General features: G+C 37.0%; 1 protein-coding gene across 4 annotated transcripts in view; it reads right to left on the minus strand.

Annotated features, from left to right (window-relative positions):
• Window positions 1-24,973, minus strand: part of LOC117233644 — a 48,254-nt gene that overhangs the window by 8,255 nt on the left and 15,026 nt on the right. For 2 of the 4 annotated variants that reach the window (XM_033494132.1, XM_033494134.1), the window contains exons 2-12: window positions 10,110-10,387; window positions 9,910-9,986; window positions 7,401-7,614; window positions 5,940-6,074; window positions 5,756-5,785; window positions 4,581-4,662; window positions 4,280-4,474; window positions 3,784-3,918; window positions 3,312-3,552; window positions 2,359-3,024; window positions 37-989 (exon numbers count right to left, since the gene is read on the minus strand). In XM_033494132.1, coding sequence (XP_033350023.1) covers window positions 37-989; window positions 2,359-3,024; window positions 3,312-3,552; window positions 3,784-3,918; window positions 4,280-4,474; window positions 4,581-4,662; window positions 5,756-5,785; window positions 5,940-6,074; window positions 7,401-7,614; window positions 9,910-9,986; window positions 10,110-10,186 — 2,805 coding nt within the window. In that variant the 5' untranslated portion in view covers window positions 10,187-10,387. Of the gene's footprint in view, window positions 1-36; window positions 990-2,358; window positions 3,025-3,311; window positions 3,553-3,783; window positions 3,925-4,279; window positions 4,475-4,580; window positions 4,663-5,755; window positions 5,786-5,939; window positions 6,075-7,400; window positions 7,615-9,909; window positions 9,987-10,109; window positions 10,388-24,973 lie in introns of all 4 variants that reach the window. The other 2 variants (XM_033494131.1, XM_033494133.1) reach the window with 1 other exon arrangement.

Genomic DNA, 24,973 nt, shown 5'->3' on the forward strand with positions numbered 1-24,973 from the left:
TAGAAAATTATCAAAGAAGAACGTAAGAGATACTACCTTCAGAATAATTTTATTATTATTCTCCACCCCCAGGACGCTCGTCGTGGTTACCGGAGGCGGAGGCCTGTACTTTGGCAGCGGAGCCACCGCAGGATCCTGATAAGCTGGAGGTGGAGGTGCTGGTTTCCTATTCCTATGACTACACTTCCTATTCTCCTCAGCCGGATGATCAATATCCAGAACAGGCGCGGAATGTGGTCTTCTTCCATGCCTGTCCTTCCTCTTCTCCACACGTTGTTCCTTCTTCGGTTCAGACGTCATCACCTTGTAAAACATCTCGTTAGTTAATTCTTGCATCTTATCTTCGCTATGTGGCCTCCTATGTTTCTCTGCTTCTCCGTAACAAGGTGCGACACCATTACGAGGGCTCTTGACAGCAGACCTCTCCTCTCTTCTTCTTGGTCTTTCTCTTCGAAAATCACAATACTCGTTACGATCAACGTCATCTACTAATCTTTCTGTGCTTTTTGGTCTCCTTGGTCTCTCTGGTTCTCCACGTGTTCTCCCACTGGTGCCATTTGTCCGATAAAAGAAGGAGTCCGTAGTTGTCGACGTGTAATTGGATCTTTTATACAAAGGATCAGCCATCATCGAATGACTGCTGGGCAACCCTCCGCCATTCATTGAATCCTGAGCCTCTCGATTTCGCTGATTTAACCCGGACCCAGTTTTACCAATTGTGTGATACCTGCGAGACTCTAGACCATTCGTTTGACTGTACTTGCCACCCGTTTGATGCGTTTGTTTACGGGAATTTCCTCGATAGGTCACTCTGTCCAGTGTGGCTGTGTGAAGCGGCTGTTGTTCTGGGAGAAACGTGTCGCCATTGACGCTCGCTTTTGTTGGTAGAAAGTTGTTTTGGTCGTTGGCGGTCGACAGTGGATGACGCGTTGGTAATCGGTGACTGCGTGGCTCTAGTCGAATCCTTCTTGTATCCAGAGAATGGTAATCTGTAGAGCAATAGTTACCAATTTGATCAATTTAACGCTTAGTAAAATTAAAACGGATAAAAATTCAATAAACAGTTAATAACGTTTTAACCATTACTGAAATAGATAAAGACAAATAAGAACTTATGATTGGATGTACTAGAATTTGGTGGATTGTTAGAAAGTTTTGTAAGTTAGCTTTATAATAACATAGATAGTGTAAATAAACTAAATGTAATATTTTAATATTTCATATCAATATTTAATATTTCCTGAATACATAATATATTTTCTATAATATAAACGATATAAATACTCTGAAAGAGGAAAACCTTGTTGATTGCAGGTACTAGAGAACGTAGAATATTAACATAGAGGTGTTTTCTAAAGGGTGTCATAAACTTTATTGAGTGAGTAATACAGAGAAGAAAGAGCTGTTAAGCGGAGTATGAGCCGTAAAAAATAAAAATTTCAAAAATGCACGCTACGTAAAAGTTGTGCGATGAGTATGAGTGTACGGTTGTGTACGTGTGCACACGTAGGGGTGAGTTCTCTTAAGGGTGAACCGCGTATAGCGAATGAGAGTTTAGAGCGAGTGTTTTTTCCGCAAGTTCAAAGGGAGTGTTCCAGGGACAATGTGGGGAATATGGAGAGTTGTACAGAATGTACCATACTAGCGAATGAGCGGATTCATTACGAAGTAGCTACTCCGTAATATTATACAGAATTATTCCACTGAATCAAGAATATTTTATCACCAGTTCTGTAAAATAAGTATTCTCCAAAAACATACCAAATCACTCGCATTTCAATATTTTCGATAAAAAGATATGTACTTGTATCGTCTATTGCAAATACAAACACGTGAATGTTAATATTCGAATGTCATTTCAATAATATTTACTTGGATTTTTATGTTGTGAGTAATGAAAGATAATGTATTAATTCATGAGCTTCTTGGTAGGCAGTGGAATAAATATGTTATGTAAAATGGCTTAATGTTTCATTTGGTATAATCTTACCATACATTATAATATGATAACCATAAATTATATGATACATTATCGAGAAGCATATGGAATGTATAGAATGACATTAATATCGATTGAAATATTAAATATTAAATAAATAAATCTTAATGGAATTATTCAAAATGATTTATGTGAATATTTATATGAGAATCATAAAGATTTGATGTTTTAGTTTGATATTTACTCTTCTGCTAGCATTACACATATCAGAAAAAGAAACTAATACACCCAGATATAAATGCAATTTCTTCTTTCCCTAAACTGATCTATGTCGATCAATCTTTCATAAACTCTCTTCTTCATAAACTTTGCTCTCAAAGAGTCAAAGAATCCTCCTCCACGAAAGAACACCATCCTACCTTCATTAATATTAGGAGCCTTATTCTCGCTCCAACAATCTGTCATCTGAGTATGGTCCATCGTTCCCAGACAGGTGGGTACCGTAAGAGTTTGTTCGCAGGACTTGTTCGACGGTCTGTACCCAGGTAACTGTCCTCCTGGCGGTAATTCAGGAAACATAGCTGCGAGGAGCGACGTTATCGATGTGTTCTGCGGATCATTTTGTTGTCTGGGCAACACCAACATTTGCGTAGACTTGGCGCGAGGCAACGGGATGACGGGTGTCGATCCTAGGGATGGGTTTGGAGCGGAGCAGGCTTGCTGCCCCGAAGGAGGGAAAAGCGTGCTACTGGACGGCGCTGTCGACCTTTGCCTTCCTCTTGAAGGAACTGTCGCTGGTGGAGTAACGTTTCGCGCCCCGCTTCTCTGTCTTGGAAACAGCTGCGTGGACACGGATCGAGGAAGCGTCTTTGGCGATGTCCTTGGTTGAACTGGAGCGATGTCTGGACCTAGTTGGTCCAAGGATTTGCTGTGCCTGGCAGGAAGCGTGGATGGAGTGAGCATCAGACGACCTTGGACCGAACCGATATCCTGAGCCGCGCCTTCGCTCCTTGGTGACCAGATTCCCATGGATCGCGACTCTAGGATTGCTGCTATGCCGCAACTGCAGTCGTCGATGCCAGGAACTGGAACGAGCATTTGTTGTTTGATTAATTTTTGAAAAAGATAGGGGATGCTTTAGGGGTAGCAATCCCTATGTCTTGTGACAATTTTGCTTGATAATATTTGTACGAATAGAGAATATCTTGGTGATATACATATACAACGGTTGTTGGTGCAATTAAATTAATAAAAATGCTCGGTTAACGATAACAAAGTTTTGATCCTGTGTTATAATCATCGTACAAAAAGATCGATCACTCGTGATATGAGGCTATATCGCGTTCGTTCTTTTCATCAAAGTGATACTTGCCGCTGTTTCTGTGCCTCTGCTTCATATCCACGTACTGATCCTCGAAGATCAAAGGCAGAGAGTGAAGATCTCCGTCCAATTCCGGACAGTGCACTGGGAGCGGAGGCAACGAGGACAGATATCGCGATCTTCTTGCCGCTTCGCTCACCGCTTGATACGACTGGTAGTTCGCATCGTAACAGCCCCATGCGGATGACCTAGGGTTTTCTAGCACGAAGAAACCTTCCGTAAAACGTTTCACCTATGAATTTGCGACCAAAGATGTTAATTTAAATAAAGTGGTACTTTCTTAAAATATTTGAAACGAAGTTTCGTTTAATTAATTGATATCGTTGGATCGTAAAAGGCCACAAATTCGTTCGTCGTAATTCTATGATGTACTTGTCTCGTGTCTTTGAAATAAAGTAATTAGTCTAAAAGAGAACACCTAGAAGCTGCGGGGAATGTTAAGGCAATAAAACGAGCGTTTTACCCTTAGCTGATGATGGATCTTCGCAAGATGCTGATGAACAGCCTCGCGTCCGGAGAATGCTTCCAGAAAATGTTGCCAGAGAACGATATTTTGTGCGCAGAGTTGAGCGACATCAGTCTCCTCCGTGTCCATCATCTGTAACTACAGCACAACCACTATCTTCCACAGAGAAGTCACAGAAAACAAAAAGAAAAATATTACATGTGTAAGTTAATTTGGTGTCTTCCAGTTCGTTATTTATATAATTTATCATATATAAGTTATTTATATTACCTTAGATAATATCAACATTGTTATTTACCTAGTATCTTAGTTCTATTCATAAAGATATAAAGCACAAAGGTCCGCGATTTAATTGTAGCAAGTAATTGAAATAATTTTACTGACTAACTCTATGTTCCATAAATAAAAGTCGAATTTTGTCAAAAGCGACTTGGAATAATTTACATGCGTAGAACAAAGAATTTTGTAAGAAAACCTGAGAAGCAGTACCGACCTTGGTAATCTCTTTGTGCGTGTTCTGAGCAAGCTCGAGCGCTCTTTGCTGGCAAGAAGGTAGCAGACGGGCTAAATCAGCTAAGTTGTTGAGCAAAGATTCCCTCGCGGCCAGAAGTAACCTGATTACTTCCTGTTGAACTAATTTCGCGTGTTGTATCCTCGTGGCTGAACCAACGCACCTCGTTGTTGTTTCCTGCAATAGTTACGAATATCCTGTTGCAAGCATTCTTTTCATCTTTCTTTCTGTAGCAGCTAAACTATCAATTAAAAATTTTAATGAAACTCGTGCATGAACTCACGATATTTCCTAACTGAGCATTGTTGTCCCCGTTTGTTGCAGTCTGTTTAAATTGTAGCCACGGTTTCCCTCCACGCGGCGCGCTGCAAGCATATTACTCGGTTAATTACCCTGTCGCGATGTTAAATTAAAACGCAATCGAACTCGCATTGTCACTACGAACGGAATACAATTTTTTGATTGAAACGATTAAGAGGTCGGACATGATTTAATTTAAATTCGTGAATTGGTTATGCATTTAATTTTTCACTGTGTGGATTTTTATTGTTCTCGCAATTTGGCCACTTGGAATTTGATATGAAATTTTGAAATTTAAAATTACGATAGTTCGGTATTATTCTATCACTATTTTGTTATTATTTTATTATTCTTCTACTATTATTCCGGGTATAATAAATTATTTTATTAATAGTCATAATAGGATATTTGATATTTCATAGTCTTTAATCTTCGACTATAAATTATTAACTAATTAAACGATAAATGTGCTTTTCCATAAAAATCAGAAAAAAAAAGAATCTTTCCACTATAATAATGCTGGGAACATGTGTGTGGAATAATTCATAAGAATATTTTTCCCACAGTCATTAAAAAGGATTCTGTACTCAAAGAATTAATTAATTCAGAAATAATATTCCTTTGATACTTTATTACAGTATACGTTCAATTCGAGTACAAAAAGGTCTCCCTGTTACAGTCTCTCGTGCAATTTAATGAGCAAAGAAAACACCATTTTAAAAATTCCTTTCTTGTAGCCACTAATTGGCTTTGTAATATGAAATAATCACGTTACAATATATAAACATATGTAAAACATAAAATTAACTTAAAAGCATAAACATTTATATATAAATATAACATGTAAATATTTCAAATATAATAGACAATTTAAACAATGTGAAATAAACAATATATAAAAGTAATAATCAAAGCTCGTTTAACAATATGTTCTTCAATAATTAGTAACTTTTCTCCTTCCTCGGTTAATGTCCAATCTTTATTAATCTTAAAACATCAGAAATCATCAAAGTAGACAATTGAAAATAAAAAGAAATGAACTTGATCAAAAGAGAGAAAACTCGAAGAAAAATCGTTGTTCTCCTTAAAAGTACTGTGTCCATAAATTTGTCAGTTTCATTGTAAAAAAATAAAAGAAACACGAAATTTCAAACTTACCAGCTCTGGACATAATGAAGTATGCTCTTCCTACGTGCAACACGGTACAACGAAATCAGCGTTCGTGAGCAGAAAAGAGAAATTTCCATCGTTAACAATCGTGTACGTACGTAAATAAAAATATTTTGTAATCATATTATGAGAAAGGAATATGAAAAGAGAAAATATTCAACTTGTTACCGACTTGATGTAAGGTTGATGAAGGGCCACGAGGCAGGCGTGAATCGTGATGGAGACGGCGGCAAGATGAAAGTAGTCGAAGAGCACCGGCAAATGATAGTGAAGCCCCTTCGTGGGCGCGAAGTTCAGCTGCAACGCCCTACAAAGCAAAAAGCAAACGAAGCTCGTCAAACCTTCAAGGTAGAACATGAAAGCGTACGCGGCCAAGGTTATCGATCTCTCCATCTATTAGGTCTGTGGGGAAGTTCTGCTTTCTTGTCGTGTACTTTTGCCTAGGCATAATGGGCGGAAGAAATTTATGGAAGTTGTAGAGGTCGGTGTTCCTTCAACAACTAAGCATTACGTCTTTTCCTCGTGCATTATATTCAAACCATTACGGAAATTGTAATGTGATTTTAACAACTGCCTACTTCGAATTACAAAATTTCCTGTAATTAAATGTTCAATTTTTTTTAGAAGAATTTCTGTCGCTTTCTGGGAAACATATGGGAAATACTCTTTTGGCCTTTATTACTTTCTTTCTCACAAAGACTGGTCTTCGTCAAATTTATTGTTTATTTATTATTTATTATATTTATTTATTATTTATTAGTTTAACGTAAATTCATTAATTTGAACATTTGTCTCAAAACATATAGGACGTTCGTAATTTCTATGCTTGTTCCTATACATAAATGTAATTTAATATTCTAATCATACGTATTCTAGCAGTAGAATGAAGAAAATAATGCTGACCAATATGGCTTCTCAGAGACCAAAACGAAATTAGATTTCATTATAATAATGGTCATGACAAGTTTACGGTTGTGACTTACGTTTAATTAGCGCGACTTGGTGTTTCAAATGCATTGTCTCGGTGCAGGGTGCACACGAAGAAAATGTAATTAATTAATATTACCAACATTTTACATTTTATTCTTGTAAATACAAAATGTTTACAATGCTCGTCATCTACGTGTGACAGATATTCCTGTAATTAAGTATTTATATCTTGAAAAAGAAATATCTTTAAACTTAAGCGTTCATATCACATCCCTTTGTGCTTCAAATGAATAGAACACGATACCAAAAATTAATCACCTATTTTTAAAATACTTTGTATATACGCATAGCGTTATTACATAAGATTTTTCTTTTGGTTTCTTTAACGTGTTATACAACTTCGCTATACGTATAATATATCTTAGTATATAGCGTAGACGCAGCTTAAGAGTCTACAAATCAACTTCAAACGTAACTACTCCTTCTCTTCGCTGTCTTCGTTACGTTACAAACACCAGACTCTCACGATTCTCGTATAGCAAGTCGCATGTAGCAATCCTACGAAACCGCAATATCGTTTCTTTTCGCGAGCGACGTTCAAACGATCGTCGCGGTCAGCGAACATATCACTACCGTCTACCAAATGACAGTGGTACAGCGAGATGATAGTACGTTTCGAGATACACCGAGACGATTATCTTACCTAGACGACACGCAGGCCATGTTTCCTGGTTGCGTCGGCTCGCTGAACCATAGCTCGACGCCGAGATTGAAGTGGGTGCGGGAGAGAACCTCCTCGATCTTGTGACTGTGCACCAGCACGTGAGCTCGGAATAAGACCGAGGTGCCGAGTGTCACCTCTTCGTTTCTGTAGAGGATCTGAAAGCGCTTGCTGGTCCCAGGCGCCTCCAACGAGTCTAGAACAATGATCGTACGGTTGAAGTTTCTTCTGCATCTACACATCGGATAAAGTACCGCAAAGTACTTACGTATTTGCAATTCTTAACTTTCATGGTATCATTGGACTAGTGGGAGCAGTAAAAATTTAGGGTTGAACTTTTAATTTAATTTTATTTTTACTCGCCTCTGTTGCGGAGAATGTAAAATACAAAATCAAATTAAATACTCTGCGTTCATGGTACCGTTGGGCTTATTGGGCACCGTAATATTTTTCACCTGGATCGCTCAATTTTCGAATTTCTAATTCAATTTCATCTCCATCGCGGAGCATATAAAATACAAAATAAAATTCAATACCCTAAATTTCAGTAATCGGACATACGTTACTATTATTTGTAACCTAACGATATTATTCGAGGATTAAAATACTCGTCGATTAAAAAGTAGTCTTTCACTATTTAACGTTGGAACGTTTTATAATAGATTGTTTAAATCTGGTTCAGTGTATGGCCGCGCGTCTAATTTTCCAAATCGAAATTCCGATTGCCTGTCAGACTTGAGAGACGCTCGTTTCACGTTCAACGTCTCGTGGTTTTCTTTCTGTCATTCGTTTTCACGAGATAGAAGAGAGAAGCTCGAGTTTCGATGCACAATGAAGGGTGGCAACGCGATACAAGCGATTCAGGGAACTTTCTAACGCTATCGAGTGCAAGCTAGGTTTGAACTAGTTGGAAATTCTAGTCGCAGCCGTTGTCTAACTCGACGGGGTGAACTCGAGCGAGTTTTCTACCGCCATCGGTGCCACAGAAGTTTCTGCCACCACGGGGAAAGTTCTTTGATTCGCCGGACACGCGTTGTCGCGGCAAAGGGCTGGTAATTTCTGGAAACTCGGTTACCATTTGCTTCTTTTCTTTCGTTCTTTCAAGTAGAAAGAAAGATGGCCAGGAGATTGTTAGTTTGGTTAGAGGGTATGGGTGCGTGGATGACGTTAACGAAGCGCGTGGATGTCACAGTTGACGATTATTTGAATGAAATGTTGTTCTAGTGTTATATAGAGCTTGTTATTGAAGTATTCGGCCACGTTTTAAGTACGACAAAAAATTCCATTTATCTGATCTTGTTGGGAAACCTCGCCCATTATTCTCACTATCTACTATTGTTTGCTCACACGATAGCAGCTCATATTCAGATGAGTGAATTCAATCGGCAAAAGTTCAATTAATCGGGTATTAACTGAAATTTCGTTCTGATAAATAGAATTCTGCTGTACGGTAGAACCTCGTTTGTCCGAACAGGACGAAGGACAGCTTCTTTCGTATTAGTTCAATTATATTAGAATTTAAATACTTATTTCGAGCAAAAACAAATGATCGCTTATATTAATATATTCCTTATGAGAGTCAGTGTTTATGCTTTTATATTACGAAATATTCGATTGTTCGCGGTAGATCGCGTCAACGAGAGTGGTAAATTCTCGTTACGATTCGATAATCGAGGCCACGAATTGGTCAACCCCCTATTTCATTTAGAATAATAGAGGTGGTTGATTGATTATAACATCGAAGTAACAGGTTATAATATATACTTTATTCCAACAACTTTGTGAATATAAAGAGTTACGCGTCGTGCGTATAGACGTATTCTGAAAGACGTGTAAATAGTAAGTTACAATTGATGACTGATCGATGAACGAAAACCAGTCAAGACGTTGATTGATCAACGGATGAAAAACCAGTCAAAAGATGTTGACTGATCTAAGGCAGATAAACCAGTGAAGTTCGGTTACGATGCTGTCGCAGAGGCGAAACTATTGCTGGGTGTTGGTGGCACCACCACCATGAGAAAAACCCGACCTTCTCATTTCTTACCTGATGAAGCATTAATCATAAAGAACGTCTACACTTGAATATATTTTATAACAATTAAGGGCCCTAACGGTAAGATACAAATGCTTAGTTTTATGACAATTCCTTAGGATTAGTGCGATCCGGCTAATTATATTTGCATAGCCAGTAGCCGCTTCGACCGAGCGATGGATCCTGGTTTACGTAAAGAGTCACCGGACGTAACACGAAATTACCTTCGATCGTACTTAGGATGATAGAGCCTGAGCATTAACTTGTTCGTACAAACGCGATTCTACCGTCTACTACATTTAAAACGACCAAACGATAATGGAAGAAGTTTAGGAAAACTTATTTTTCATAAACATTTACACACTGATTTGTAGTATTTTAAACCTAAGCCTATCCGAATCTGCAACGCTATCGAAAATTCGTGAGGAATCACTGAAATTCAAAAGAAGTACTCACGGTTGCGTAACTGGTTAACCTCCACCTTGACAGGCAGTTTGGGCGACACTCTGAGGGCAGTTCGTATCTGGTAATACCTGGGAAATTGGAAATCGTCGATAAGCTTAGAGGCGATGGCGATAGGTAAGCCGTTGCAAATTACGCAAGCCAGCCGTCGCGCACACATTCCGTCCACGAGGATGGCTGGAGAATCCGCTTACCCACGCTGGAACAGGTCGACATTGTAGAACTTGCAGAGCTCGAGGGAGAACTCGAGAGTGGCCTGTAGATCGCTCATCTCGATCGCGACGCCAACCTAACCACCACCCCTCCTCTCTCTTTCTCCCTTCGTCGTTCGAAGCAGCCCTTTAATCGAACGAAGACCAGCTTCGTCTGTCGCGACGACTTACGAGGGATGAAGATTGTCGTTTAGGGCCTGGCCGAGGTTCCCGGCTCGATCCTGCCATCCTGTCCGCAAATTTTCAACGTCGAAGGCACCCTACGAATAAAAAAGAACGGAATCTTTCGATATACGAGACAATTGATCAGCCGCTTCGAGCAACCAGCCCCTTCGAATCGTTGAATCGTCCAGAAGGTGCTTGAACCGTTCAGCCGCGTATTGAAGTGGATAAAGGTGTATTGTATGTGATTTACGTGGAGGGAGATGAGTCTTTCCTGTCTTCCTCTTTCCGTCTCTCTTTCTCTCTCTCTCTTACTCTCTGGTTCCTGGCAAATATTGAACTTACGAAAAGTATTTGTATTTTTTTTATTGATCTTTTGATATTTTATGGTACTGTTAAGTATTAACTTATTATAAATAATCAGCCATGTCACTTCACCACGCCAGAAAAATTACTGAAAATTCTCAACGCGAGAATTGATTGTAATTTTAATAAATAAATAAATAAATAAATAGAAATGTTACTGTTATATACAGAACATTCTCTACGCGAGTACCCCGAATGGAGGCAAACTTTTCGTAAACTCCCTCTATTTCTTGGCAAATATTAAATTTCTGGCATTTTTTGATTCATTTTCTGCATTTTACAGATACGTTGGTATCGATAATTTCAATACAACGAGAACGCTTTTCCAACATCGTTTCTTTCTTTGTACTGATATTCCTACGCAAGAAACGTACGAAAACGTATGATAAAAATAACAAGTACGAATGCACAATATGATAAATAATCGGGTGTCTTGTTTTACATGAAACGCTCCTTCTAACAGAACAACTCTGAAATGATAGCAATTTTTCATTCGACCAATGTGTAGTTCGAATGTTTTGATTTTCAGAATTCTTTGACTGTCGTCGTGACAGTACGTATATATCTACAAAATATCTGTATATTCTATCGGAGAAAAAATTATTTCCAAATTCGCTAAATCATGGACTACGCCTGGAAGGCAGGAAAAAACTTTCAGCGTGTGTTTCTTCACGAGAGAGGAGAGCGGGAACGGGAATTTCTCTGTTTGCCCTGATTTGCTTCCCCGTTGGAAACGGCAAGCTAACGAAGTTTGGCCTCGAAATTCGCGAATGCTTTGCAATCGAGTCTTCCGGAAAGGAGGTTGACCACCCCCGCACACCTTCGAGTGACTTCTAATTGTAGCGACGACGAAACGATTCGAGTTTAAAGTGGATTTAATTAGAGCCGAGTTCGAGAGTCAAGTGGAAATTAACGTCTGCCGGTTTGCAAGTCCGCTCAGTGATTTAGCCCGCTGTAATTGCTGTTGCTTTTTAACTTCCCAACATTGTTACGCGGTATTCATGCCTCGAATACTATAAATTTTCACAAATTGCTCGAGTAATTTATGACAAACTAGAATTTCCTACGAATATTTATAATTACATGTCGGGTTAAGGTTGGAATTTTGGGCGTTCGATGAACCTTCGCTCAAATTTACCATCGCGATTATAGCTGATATTTATTGGTACAAATGTGGCCACTACAAAAGGCTATAAGGGTATGTTGATGACAACGAATTCAGGTTCGATAACGAATCCACGGTCAACGGGATGACGAATGCGATGTGATACACGTATGACTCCATGTACAAGTCAAACTTATCTGCATGAACTGACCTGCAGTCCAAGTGACCGTGGCTACGTTCAATGACCCGTTATGTCACTTCGAGCCCAAGCCCATCGTCATAAAATCGGATTAGAACATTAAAACTATTTCTTAGTTTTATTACTTAAGCGTAGCTATAGTAAAAGTCTGCACTAGGGTATTGGGATTTTTCTCAAAATTCCAAAAGGGAAGCCCCGATGACCTTTCATCTCCGACATACATATAACGAACGATGTTCTGAGCATTAAAAATTTGAAAGAGAATCTAGGTTTTTGGGCTATAGTACAAAAGAAGAATAATTATATAAATTCTGAAACAAGTGCAACAGATATTAAAGAACAGAAAGAAACAAGTTCAAACTCCTTTGAAAACTCCCAGCATGATTTATTGTATTTGTTGCAAAACTGAACAAATTTTAATTATTACAAGAAGATATAGTGAGATATTACTGTTTGTCCATCAAACGAAATTGTTCGAAGTATCAAATTCCTATTCATTTAGATGGAATCGCATATTTTGCGCATACGTTTCCATGACTTGGAAAAATATAACGTTTTTCTTACAACCATAGATACACAATGGTGTTTAAAAAAAAAAAGTAGAAGTAATTCTTTATACTGAAAAGTACAAATTCCTAATCCATCCTGAACTAATCGCTCTACTAAATCCTTATACATATATTCTGTATAATCTCCAGTATTAACAAAACTATCAACACAGCTAACGTTAAATCGCATTGAAACCTGATCGAGTAAAACGGGGCTTACGATAATCCTGTAAATCTCTCAGCATTCGGCAATTAAATCGTTTCCCGGATTCGCAAAGAATTAACCGTGCGATACCGGTAATGTGTAAAAGCCAAACAAATGAAACGCAAATCTTTGTATCGTATCCTGACGAAATGAAAGGGCTGTTCTGTTGACGATGCTAAAGTCTCAGCTTGCAGAGGGTTAGACCGTACGTACAAACGTTCAGCAGGTAGATTGGATGTCGCCGACACTGTAAACACTTCGTCGAATGTCTCTTTTGCAACATGTTCAAACCAATGCATGCTTCTGACGTGTTTTAAACGTTCGTGAGTTCCATTGAAATCGTGGAAAATTGTTGGCGAAGAGGAGGACTTGTTTTATAATTTCCATAATTCCTCGTTGAGACGGCCGATCAAACTTTAAACTTAATAACCTTCGTCAAGGGGTTGGCTAGCGTGATGGTTGATGGTTTAAGCAAAGCAACGATAACCGATCCGTATTGATCGAACGTCCACTTTATCTTAAGTGCTCGGATGCCTCGTGAATCTGGAGGAGCTGAAATATAACTTAAAATGATTTATCGAGCGTCAACGAGGAGACTTTCCTGGCTATTAAACTAGACAAAGTGAGAAACTTGTGGTTTATTTAGATAGTGTGCAGATGTATATTTAGATATTATATTTAGTATATTTAGTATACCTAATATGCATATATTTTTATGCGTATTTAGAAGTAAAACGAAAGTTAGCTTAGACACTCTTTTCAAATGTGGCCTTCACTTTTTTAGGTTTAATATAATTCCTGAATTTCCAAACACTTTTTAATATCTCCAGTAATCGGATACACTCGATTCTTATGATGGAAATTTCCATTTTTACATTATTTATCATAAAATATTCTACTTTTAATATTTTTCCGATATTCAAATGTTGTATCTTAGGATGCACATTGGGCATGCAATATCGCGAGATACATTATGTAAAAAAGGAGGAGTTTCACCGAAATAAGAATATTTTCACTGATCAAAATGTGTCGATACTATTTATTCAGGATTTAAATCGCGTACGATTAAATTTCTGCATCGTTGTTTATTATTCGTTTGTGTCTCACATGATATAAAAAATCATCAAACATTACTGCCACAAATTGCCAATTTGTCATTGCAAGAACTATCTTGTAATTGTCCTTCTAAAGGAATACGTATCTGTGTTAAATAAAATTGTTCGTCGTACAATAAAAATGATTAGAAAACTATTTACTTTAACTAAATAAATCGAAGATCCTATACGTTACGACCTAATACAACCCGAAATCCATCTCTTGCACCACTAACCAAAATCCCGTGCAGTGAACTTTGATCGCCAGGTCGATCTTCACTCGTGAACGCTTCGACAAGCCTCCCTCGTCCGATCCTCGTCGAATTCCCTGGCCCGCAAAAATGATTCATTCACGATAGTCTTTTGCACGCGTGCAAATGCATAATGAAGAACCACGGGGGTTAAAACTGCCGACAAAGGAAGCTGACAGAAAACAAAAATTCCTCAGGCTGCCCTCGGCGACTGGACGCGCTCGCGCGTCCCACTGTCAAGGACGCGAAGGCCGCGTGCACACTTCCTCGAGCGAAGATCAACGACCTGACTTACGCACGGGCAACCTAGGTGAGAGGGTGGAACGACCGAGGGTGGAAAAAATGGTGACACTCCGTGACAGACGGCAACGATTCTTTTCTTGATTACTCGCGCGAGCTAGCTCAGGTTACACGATTTCGTGATCTTATTTTGTTGGCTGTCAGACTGCGCTGCCAAGACGAACGTGTCTGCATGAACGTTTGTGAAATCAGTCTGTCGAAAGACGTTCGTTCGTTTGCGTTGTTCCAACGTTGGTCCGATGCTAACTTTAAGAACAATGTTGTAGGTGTCTATTATGATATTTAATGGAATCTCTCGGAGCAAAATTAGTACGCTAAATATATTAATAACGTGTAATTTGCTGTCATTTTAGACTATTTTAAGACGCGAGTATAAAATGTTTAGCGCGAATGATTGAAAAATATGCGAGAGTGAGATCGATATTTTCGTAGAGGTTTTAATATTATACACGTGACCAAAAATATTTCAAAGCAACAACCAAGTCCTCAGAAGAAACTATTCATTAGATTATTATGGATAATTCGAGCGACTGTTGCTCGTTTCATTTCTTGACGTCAAATAACGTCTCTGGCGCCCCTTGCGATTCCCATGCCAAAACCTACAATGATGTGCCAGAGACGTCGCTTAACATTGAGGTGTTAAGAATCTTAATTCGTTTCGTGAGAATAGTTTAGTCTTAAGGTTGACTTAAAAGAAACGTAATCTCCTCTTCATCGGTCCATATTAAATTATTAATGAAACTTCTCAAAGAAATAATGAATATGCAAATTATAGTATTTTATACAATACTTGGTGGGTTAAGCAATTTTCTATGGAAATTCGATTTTGTTAATTATATCCTAAATAATACCAGTTTGTATAAAAATTTCCACTCTGTAGAAAATATTTTCTTGTTTACTGGTTGATATCATTAAAGTTAACGGTAGCATAAAACCTATAGATTTACACGGATAAAGTTGATGGTGTTGTACGGAAGGTAATGTAGTGGAGGGTACGATCGTGTAAAGTTTGGAGAATTTCAGGAGAGGGTTTTGTTATTGTGGGGTGTACGCGGAGCATTGCTTTAGCTTCTTCTGGTCGATCGTTTGAGGTGAATGTTGATAGAATTATTATGGGGAGATTATTTTTGTTTGATGACAATACGGAGGAGATGGAATATCGATTGTATGTTTAAAGACAAAAGATGTAAAGGTATATAGCGAGGTTAAAAAAGGAAAATTATGATTCGAGTAAATTTCTATGCAAACACATTGAGCGAAAACTCGAAATTGATTCCTTTCGGGCGATATTTCGTTGAAATCCAACAACGAGAAAATTGAACCGAGAGATAGAATTATAAAATCGTGGCAAGAGATTGTAAAAATTCAGATCCATTCTCCGAGGTAACTTTTCTAAAGGGTATTGTATGTTCGTCTGTCCCAGAAGGGTCGAAGGTACAAGTCAGATGGCGGAAGTTTTAAAGAGAGTTCGAAACTCACCCGGATATGTCTTTTCCCATTCATTTTTCCCTGCTAAACGCAATTCGAAGTTTCAAACAACAAATACGTGACGTGGTAAGAAAGCTGCGAGCGGAAGTTTCAGCGATAGTTTACGACGATACTTTTGCGAGACAGTTTCGCTTCCGTAAAAATTTATCTAGCTCTATTTTTGCACTAGAACATTGAAAATTTTATAGACCGATATTGAGAATTCGTCCTTCGTACTTATTCGAGAATTGCATTATCGCTCCTTTCATTCCTGTTTCTTTCTTTGATTGATTCATCATTGATATATCAAAAATCTTCTAAATTATCCTTTATGTAGGAGAAATTGGTATTTAATTAGGAACCAGCAGTGAAAAATTTGTTATAATATAAAATGAGATCGTAAAAATGTGGAAACATTAGGAAGAAAAGAAAAATCTGTGAATAATAGTTTGAAATGTATGAAATACGGAATGCCACACGAAATTATATCACTGAAACTTATTACTATTATTATATTATTATACAGGGTGGTTGGTAACTGGTGGTACAAGCGGAAAGGGGGTGATTCTACGCGAAAAAAGAAGTCGAAAATATAGAATAAAAATTTTTCGTTTGAGGCTTTGTTTTCGAGAAAATCGACTTTGAATTTACGCTCGGTACGTCTCGTTATAACGAATTTCACTGTAGATTGTTGCCTCGATGAAAAAATAAAAAAAAAAATTTATTCTATATTTTCGACTTCTTCTTTCGCATAGAATCACCCCCTTTCCGCTTGTACCACCAGTTACCAACCACCCTGTATACGTTATATACGTTATATATTATTATTACTACTATATCTAGTATTATATATCAATGTAATACTAGAACATTTTCATCATCGACATTAATGACACGATTGTTGCCAATTTAATCAAATTGTTCAACAATAGATACATTTAATTTCTCATCGTATCGTTACGAGATCGTCGATTTGGTTAAATTCATTTTTCATATCGATGAACGTAATGTAATGACAGTGATGCGAATAGAATAATAAATCAATTCTAGTTGCGTAGCAGTTATCAAAAAAAAAAAAACAATATTTATTCCTGTCGTATGACATATTACATTTCGTTATCACGCTGTTCAAATTATCTCTTGAACGCCTCATAATCATTTCTCGGAAATTGACACCACAAGGGAGAAATTACACTTTGCAAAAATTCCTCAGCTAGGCTTTAGCTTTAAAGCTTTTAGCTTCGGAGCTGGATTGAAAAATATGCAAGTTATTAAATACAACAAAAACAATATTCCGATGAAATAAAAATTCTTTTAAATTACGAAAGTTCCAAATGCACAGTCGTACTTGCAGAAAGATAAACATAATATCGATCGCCACTCTAAAACACCTTATACTAACGAAGGAAAGGTTTTTCTAAAGAAAATCTGTCATTCTGCTACATTTTTCACAAAGATTCGTATCGAGATACTGCGGTTTTGTAAATTCTTGAATGGCTGGTCCCGAGCAATTTTAATCGGGAATGCTTTTTGGTCGTTTCGGACGACCAGCAATGGTATTTCTAGACACGAGGCCGACGCACTGTGGCCCAGTTTAGTCAGAGGTACTCGTCGTTTCTGGCCTAGATCGGGCGTCACGTCGTGTGTATTTACGCGCGATACCATTCGAGGCCGTGAAAATGTTTCCTACACGCCACACGCGAACCAACGTCAAGCGTTCGCCAGTCAATGTACGGAATTCTATTGGGATTCTGTCGTTTGGTTTATTACTTTGTGAAAAACATTGTAATTAATTTGCGTGTAAATTTCGTATTAGTAAATTGTAATAATTGGAAATACAGGCTGCTATAAAAAGACATGTAAGTACATACACACGCTCACGAAAGTAATCCAACATCTGTATAGACACCTCTCATGGATATATTATGTGTGTTAGACAAAACATTTTGAGATTTTAATTAACGCTGTTATGAGATTTTATCGATTGATTGTTAATTTACTGATCCGTCGATTAGTAAAGTTCGAAGTAATCTGAGAATGTGAATCTGTGATAGAATTTTGTGTACGTTGAAATTACGATGTAAATGTTTTAAATGTCGCAAATTCTAAAGAATTATTTTCTCGTATTATTCTGATTCCACAATTCATATATTTTTAGAATAAATTTTCCTCTATGGAAGCTGAAATGCAATTGAATTCGAATTCGGATTGCACGAAGATTTATGGCATTGCGAGTATGTATAAAATGTAGGATTTAGGGATAATAAAATAGCGTGAGCTTGGATGCAGTTTTAGACGAGCTTGCTCGCAATCTTCCAATCGCGTATCAAGCATAAAGGAACGTCGAACACGAGCTTTAGTTATCCTCTGCCATTGATCCGTGTCCATCGTCAAAATCAGCCGTGTCAAATAACTTATCGACAGTTTCTCATTAGCATTTCGATATATTCTATATCTCTGATCAACCTGATAACATGATCAACTAACTGTAACTGTGCGAATCTTAAGCAATATCGTACAATATCAATACCAGTAAATCAAAATTACCATCCATTTAAAATCGTTGAAAGTAGCAAATTTTAGATCATTAAACTTCACAAATTTATTTACCACAAAATAACCAAAACTAAATATTGAACATAGTGACAAAATATCAAACATATTATATAAATATTGCGCACGTAATACACGTAGAATAAATATTCAAGAAAGTATAATCGATAAATATTGGAAAAGCGGAATACAGAAAAAACTGTGATTCGTAGCAGAACGCATTTGCAAAAAACGTAACCAAGCAACAATAGCGAACTTAATCCCAGCAAGTCTGTCGATCGCGCAACTGTCGAAGCGTGTCCACAGTGTCCAACCATCGATACACGTGGAGCACAATGGCGCAAATACAGAGCCGAGCTTGGAACATCGACGATAACGGATTTCTAGGATCTTTTTTATCGACTTGGACGTTCTCCCTGCAGAGCGAGGCCTGGTTAAATTAAGTATGAACAGGCTATAAATAAATCTTACACGATATTTTTCGAAGCATCCGTGGCGTAGCGTGTGTTATGGATGCAGCTGAGCTGTTTTATGCACGTGCGACGCGTTGTTGCGTCTTGAAGACGATACGAACGTCGTGTAATGCCGCAGGTTGTTGCCCTTGTTTAGTTCAGACACGGATTTTCTTGAAATTTTAACGAATTTTTTCCTCTTCTGTCTCCAAAGGAAATATACACGGTCGAATTCGTGCAAGACATTGTGCCAGACTCGAAGATTTATGGCGATGTAAAGCTACGTGTCTTTGCGCGTTATAGCATCTTGCGAACTTACGGAATATTAAAGGCGAAAGAAACGACGTAGTTTTAATATTCTAGGCGGCTTATAGAATATGCAATTTCTGTTTTGCAAAGAGGGTTGAAAGTATCGCTTTACGGTTCAGTGAAACTTGTATTTCTGCGAGCATTTCGAAGAATACAGCTGGACTGTTGTAGTATGCAGAGAGCTACGGAATTATAGAATTCCGAATCCTGTAATTTTAACCAAATTTGTATAGAATATAGTTCTTTTAGTCCATTAGCAACTGTTCGTATTCAAATGAAAATAATTGGAAACCAAAGGGTATAAGACAAACTTTCTCTTTAAATTGGATGGTTTTCCATACAACATTGAAAAAAGTACCATCTTTTGAAATAATAGATATATTAAAGATATTTTTATTAGATTTAAACAAATTTTGTTGGCAATATTTCGTACCAAGAGTTTTTATTAAATATTTCATATAAAACGTATTTACGTATAAACGATATTCTACATGTTATAAGGAACAAGTTAAGAAACCCGCAGCTACGAAACTAGGAACGAGTTGTCCTGGCAAATCAATTTCGAGCAGGCTGCAAGCTTATCCGCATCGCAGTGAACAGTAGCAGCTCTTTGGGGGATGAAAGCTGAACAACGGTCGACGAACGATAAAACGGAAGCGTGGCGAACAGAGAAAGGGGAAGACGCCGAACGGGGAAGATTGAAATTCCGTATCGATTAGCATTTCGTTCGAGGTTGAATTTTCGTGGCTCCGGTCGTCTTCGGGTCGTCAGCCCCGCGCTCGACCTTCGTTTCTATTCGAGAACTCTGCGAGTTCTTGAAATATTTGCCATTCCTTGTCGCGCTGCCACCGTCTCATGACTTCCTAGTTACCCTTCGTCTTGCTTGTATTTGCGAATTCAACGAAGTATTTCGACTGATTCCGGAAACTTTTTCTTCAAATCAACACAGATTTTATTATCCTTGCTGTGAATTATAATGACTTAATTCGTGATTATTATTGAATTAATTATTGAATTTATTGGGCTACTTGGCTTGATTCGTATGTACGTGGTATAAGATACAGGTGCAGGCTGGGAATTTAGTAAATGATTTTTGGTTATTTTTGATGATGATTATTTTCATGTTTGTCTGACGAATATCACAGATGAATCCTACCCCTTTTGATAAATACATCCATTTTGACATTGGAAAGGCTGAAATTTTGTATCATTTTAGTTCTTGCCATTTCTATTTTCCTTCGTAGAATTTGAAATATTTAGCTATTATTTCAGAAGGGACTACATAATATAACTTTATTTACAAGGTAAAAAGTAAGCGTAACCAAATATTTTAACACTTCTTGAAAAATAAAAAACAAATACCAGCCATGAAATTTGAAACAAAGAGAGCAAATCTTACATGGAAGAGAAAAATTCCAGTTTTTTCAAATTAAAATTAACCCAGTAGATTATTCAACGAGAAAGAAGAGAAAAAGTAAAAAAACATTTCTACAGTTACAAAAATTACTTCGGTCTTTCACCTATAGTTTCCATCTTTGTCCAATATCTTGCGACTGTGCAAACGGTTTCGCCTTCAAAACACCTCAATATACCCGAGAAATGCAAACAACAGTTATTGATTAAATTTAATGTCCCCATCCGCAACTACAGACCCAATCAAACCAGGCTGAAAATGCGATAACGTGTTGCCTATAATTTTCGCAACTTCACGTAGACGATTGTATCAGCCCGTCATTCTCAACAATCTTCTATCACTTTCTTTACGATAGTTAATAATGCAGAGAATATTTATGACCGAGCTCTGTGCACGGTTTACAATCGCATCGGCAGCTTTCAGAGCTTTTTCCCCATTTGCAATTCAACTTACGTAGTTCTATTTAAATATCGGTTTCCCAATGGAGTACCGTTGCCCCGATAATTCATGATTCCTTTATGATCTGATTAATCGTCTCTCTCTTTTCATTTGCTACGACTCGAGTTAGTACGTTCCATCCATTCTGTCCTACAGAAGCGAAACAATATTAATTTCGCAGATTTTTTGTTACCTCGAGCAAAGACAAACAGAATATTTGATGGAGTTTCGTGTTTTAATCGCAGCGAGACTTCGTATATCCAGTTTGTGCTTTTAATATTTCGAATCGTGCAGTAGCTTTCAACTATGCACATGGAATACGAATATTTTTATTAAAAATTCTTTTTAATACGAAATTTTATTTTTAGCGGTTTTATTATTTATGTCGTTTCGGTTATTCCGTTTGTTTCTGTATGAGAGTTGACGTTGGATATTCTATTGTGCTATATGCAGAAGGTCGAAGATTAATTGTTATTTCGAAATACAAGATTGTCGTGTATATGAGGAATTTTTTTCAATATTCATTGAATACTTTTATTTATCGTAAATTGTTTATCGCTTTATTAAAATTTTAAGTAGTTTATTTTTTTACTTTGACTGTTATTCATATCACACCGCTACTGAATTAAATACACTATTGATCTGAGAAATATTTCGATATAACAATTACGTGATTGTAGAAATATATCTTATCTACAATTATAGCAATTTAATAATGTTTTGATGATACTACGTTAAAAGTACTTATCAACATCCCTGTGTGACCAACACATTCTTCAAGTAATTAAAATTTTAAACATTTTAACAATTGTTTTACTTTGAACATCGTCAAGTACTTTCTCACTGTACTTACTTACTTTTCATTTATCAGTTTCTAAAATATTAATTGTTCCAGTTGTATTATTGCTCTTTCGATAATGTATATAAAATTCTGTATAAAATGAATGCCCAGTAAGAAATAATTTTCCAAGTGATTGTTTCCATCAAAACAATCAATTCTATAAAATCCTAACCAATACGTAAATTAATTAATTAACGCATCATTTTCCTTCTCCTTCCCTCAAGAGAAATTAAACAGAAGCTCGATAAATTTCTTCGCAGTCCACCCACATTATTTTATCCCTCGATAGATCGCCCCGATCCCACGAAGCCGATCCAAAAACAGTCCCTTTAACGATCAGGGCGAAGGATCTTATTTAAAAAACGAACTCGTACAATATCGGAAAAAGCTACCATCTCACGCGTGGCTCGAAGCAAAAATAAAACCTTCCGATATCGGTGGGACGTGTAACACGACACGTCGAGATGGTGTAAAATTAACCACTTTCGACAACGCAGAAACGCAAGGGTACGGCTGTTCGCAGAAACAATATCAATTGCGTGTTATCAATCGAAAAAAGAAAAAAAGAGAGTCGCAAAATATAGTCTCGTGATACGCAAGAAAAAACGAAACCCTGTTTTAAGGCTTACTATGATATTGCGTGCAAGCAGTCCAAAAAAATCACGAAAAATGATACGTATCGCGACACGGGAAAAAAGGCGGAGCTTTCGAGAAAAAGGCGGAGTTTTCGAGAAAATTGACGTGCCATTAGATCGTTTGATAAGTTCGTATCGTATCAAATAATCAAATATTCCGATAAATACTCTCTCGGTTGAACATGGAAAAAATTAAAAAGGTCTATTCAAAATTCGTCGAGAAAACAGATTTCTTTCCTTCGGTGAGATAATGTCGAGGCTCGTATATCCAAGGAGTTTTGAATCTTCGTGGAAAATTGGATAATTTGTTTCGTTCACCAAATACATCTAGTACAGAAAGACATAAACAAGAAACTAAGTATTCTAGAATCCTATAAAAGCTATTGGAAAGAATTTGTTACCGAAAATGAGGAAAAATTTTTCAAAAATATTCTCGTGAAGTTATATATAGAAAAAAACATGTAATTTTAGTTAAATCTTTTACTATGAATTTTCCCAGCAACCTAATATAATGACGCTCGATAGGGAACGTCTTTGATCCCTCTGCGGGTCGTTTGCCCGAACTTTCAACCTCTGACCTTTGCCGGAAGAAGAATGATCTTCCATTTAATCGGACGAGCGACTGGGTTTTTGCATTTTTTGACTAAATGCGCGTCTTTGGGATGGTAACATGCGGAAACTTTCTTTTGAAACGATGAAAGTAAGTAACACGAAAGTTTGGTAGTGGTCGAGGATCATTCAATTGAGACTCACCCTCCATTTCTGAAATTTCATTTTCTCTTTCTTTTCTCTCTCCATTTTTCCTCTTACTTTGCGTCGCTTTCGTTTCTAATTTTTCCTTTTCATTCGAATAACCGGCAGTTTCTTTTTGAATAAGCGAATTACCAGTCGCTTTTCATTTCAGAAAATTGTCGAGAAATTTACTTCTCGCTGAAGGTATAATGGCAGGGCGAACGTCTAAATTGGCTTCGTTAGGAACACCGACACGTGTTCGCGTTTTAATAGCGACGCTGACCCGCGTTCGTGGCCGGAGGTAACTTCGTTCGAATAATTAATTCTAAGGTGGAAACGATGCGAAGATTTCGTGCCGCGACACAAACCCTTCCTTTTGATAAGTCTCATCGTGTTCTTTTTATCTTTCTTTTTCCCTTTTTTATTTCCTTGCCTACTTATTAAGGTGACGTTGCACTGAAAATTACTGGTATTCGCTGCGTGTCTCCGCTGGTTGCAGAGAACAATGTTTCGTGAAATTGTTCGTGTTAAAGCGTCGACGTTGGAATTGTTCGCTCGCGAGAATCTTTTCAAGTTGCCAACGCTCGTAACCACTTCTTATTTTCTTCTACTGCTCTGCGATTCATCGATTCGATTGGAAATCATTTGGAAACTACAAAGAAAGCTACATCTTCAATCTTTTACGGGTAATTTTTAAATTCATTACGTTTTTGATCGATCCTATGTTGTTTTATTCAATTTTTGAAAGACATATGGATTTTTCCAGATTTACAGTTTAGTCAGAATCTTAAAAAATATTCCTTGTCCTGATATATTAAATAATATTAAACGACTGCACGGCAACAATATAGTAAGTCAATTTTTATTGACTTTTATGCCTAAACAAAACTATTTTAATAGTAATATGAATACCAATATTATTAATATGTTTTAAGATCAGACAAAATATATTTAATCTCGAAATTAAATGGAAACATAGCTTCGATATGAAATTTGTTTTTAATATATTGAATTTTAAAAAACTTTCTTCTGTAAAAGAAAAGAAATGTTTTTCATTTGTGATCTCATTAAAATGTTGAACGATATTGGTTTAAAATTTAAAATATTCAAATATAGCTAATCTTTGATGTACCTTTGGCTTTGGTAAAACTTCATCAAATGTATCCTGGTTTTATGAAGCGTGTTGACATTACGAGAGCATTAATGTGTATCTTTCTATCAACGACGTGAAGACTCTATGTTGAACGATTCAATCTACATTCAAGAAATTGTGTGCAAAAGCTTAACGTCGCGGAAAGAACGGAAGCACGGCCCGCTTTGAAAATTCGTGATTGCGATTTGGACGTCGAATAATCAAGGAAAATGCGATTTAAATGAAATTTAAATTATACCTCCAGAGATAGGAAATCTCTTATACAATTGCACAATTACTTTTATAGAATCTTCACAGACCAGGCAGAAATTAAACGCCAATCATAATCGTAATCTGATTGAAACATAGGTACGATTGAAGCAAGCTTTTCCAAAAATAAAAAAAAGCACTGAATAATTCGAGAATAAACATCATCCTAAAAAACGAAATTCTTTTATAGCATTGGACACGTATAGACAATTTTTTGAAATCAATTCTTTATTTATAACGTTCTCCTCCAATACTCTATTAATAATAGAAAAACAAACAAACTCCTCTTATTTCTACAGCTTTTTTCATTATAATAAAAATAATTTAAAGATATATTACGAAATCTAAGGCTGAAGAATGTTCTAAATAACAA

The sequence above is a fragment of the Bombus vosnesenskii genome, unplaced genomic scaffold (genome assembly GCF_011952255.1).
Source record: "Bombus vosnesenskii isolate JDL3184/JDL3185 unplaced genomic scaffold, Bvos_JDL3184-5_v1.1 scf7180000013298, whole genome shotgun sequence".
NCBI lineage: Eukaryota > Metazoa > Arthropoda > Insecta > Hymenoptera > Apidae > Bombus > Bombus vosnesenskii.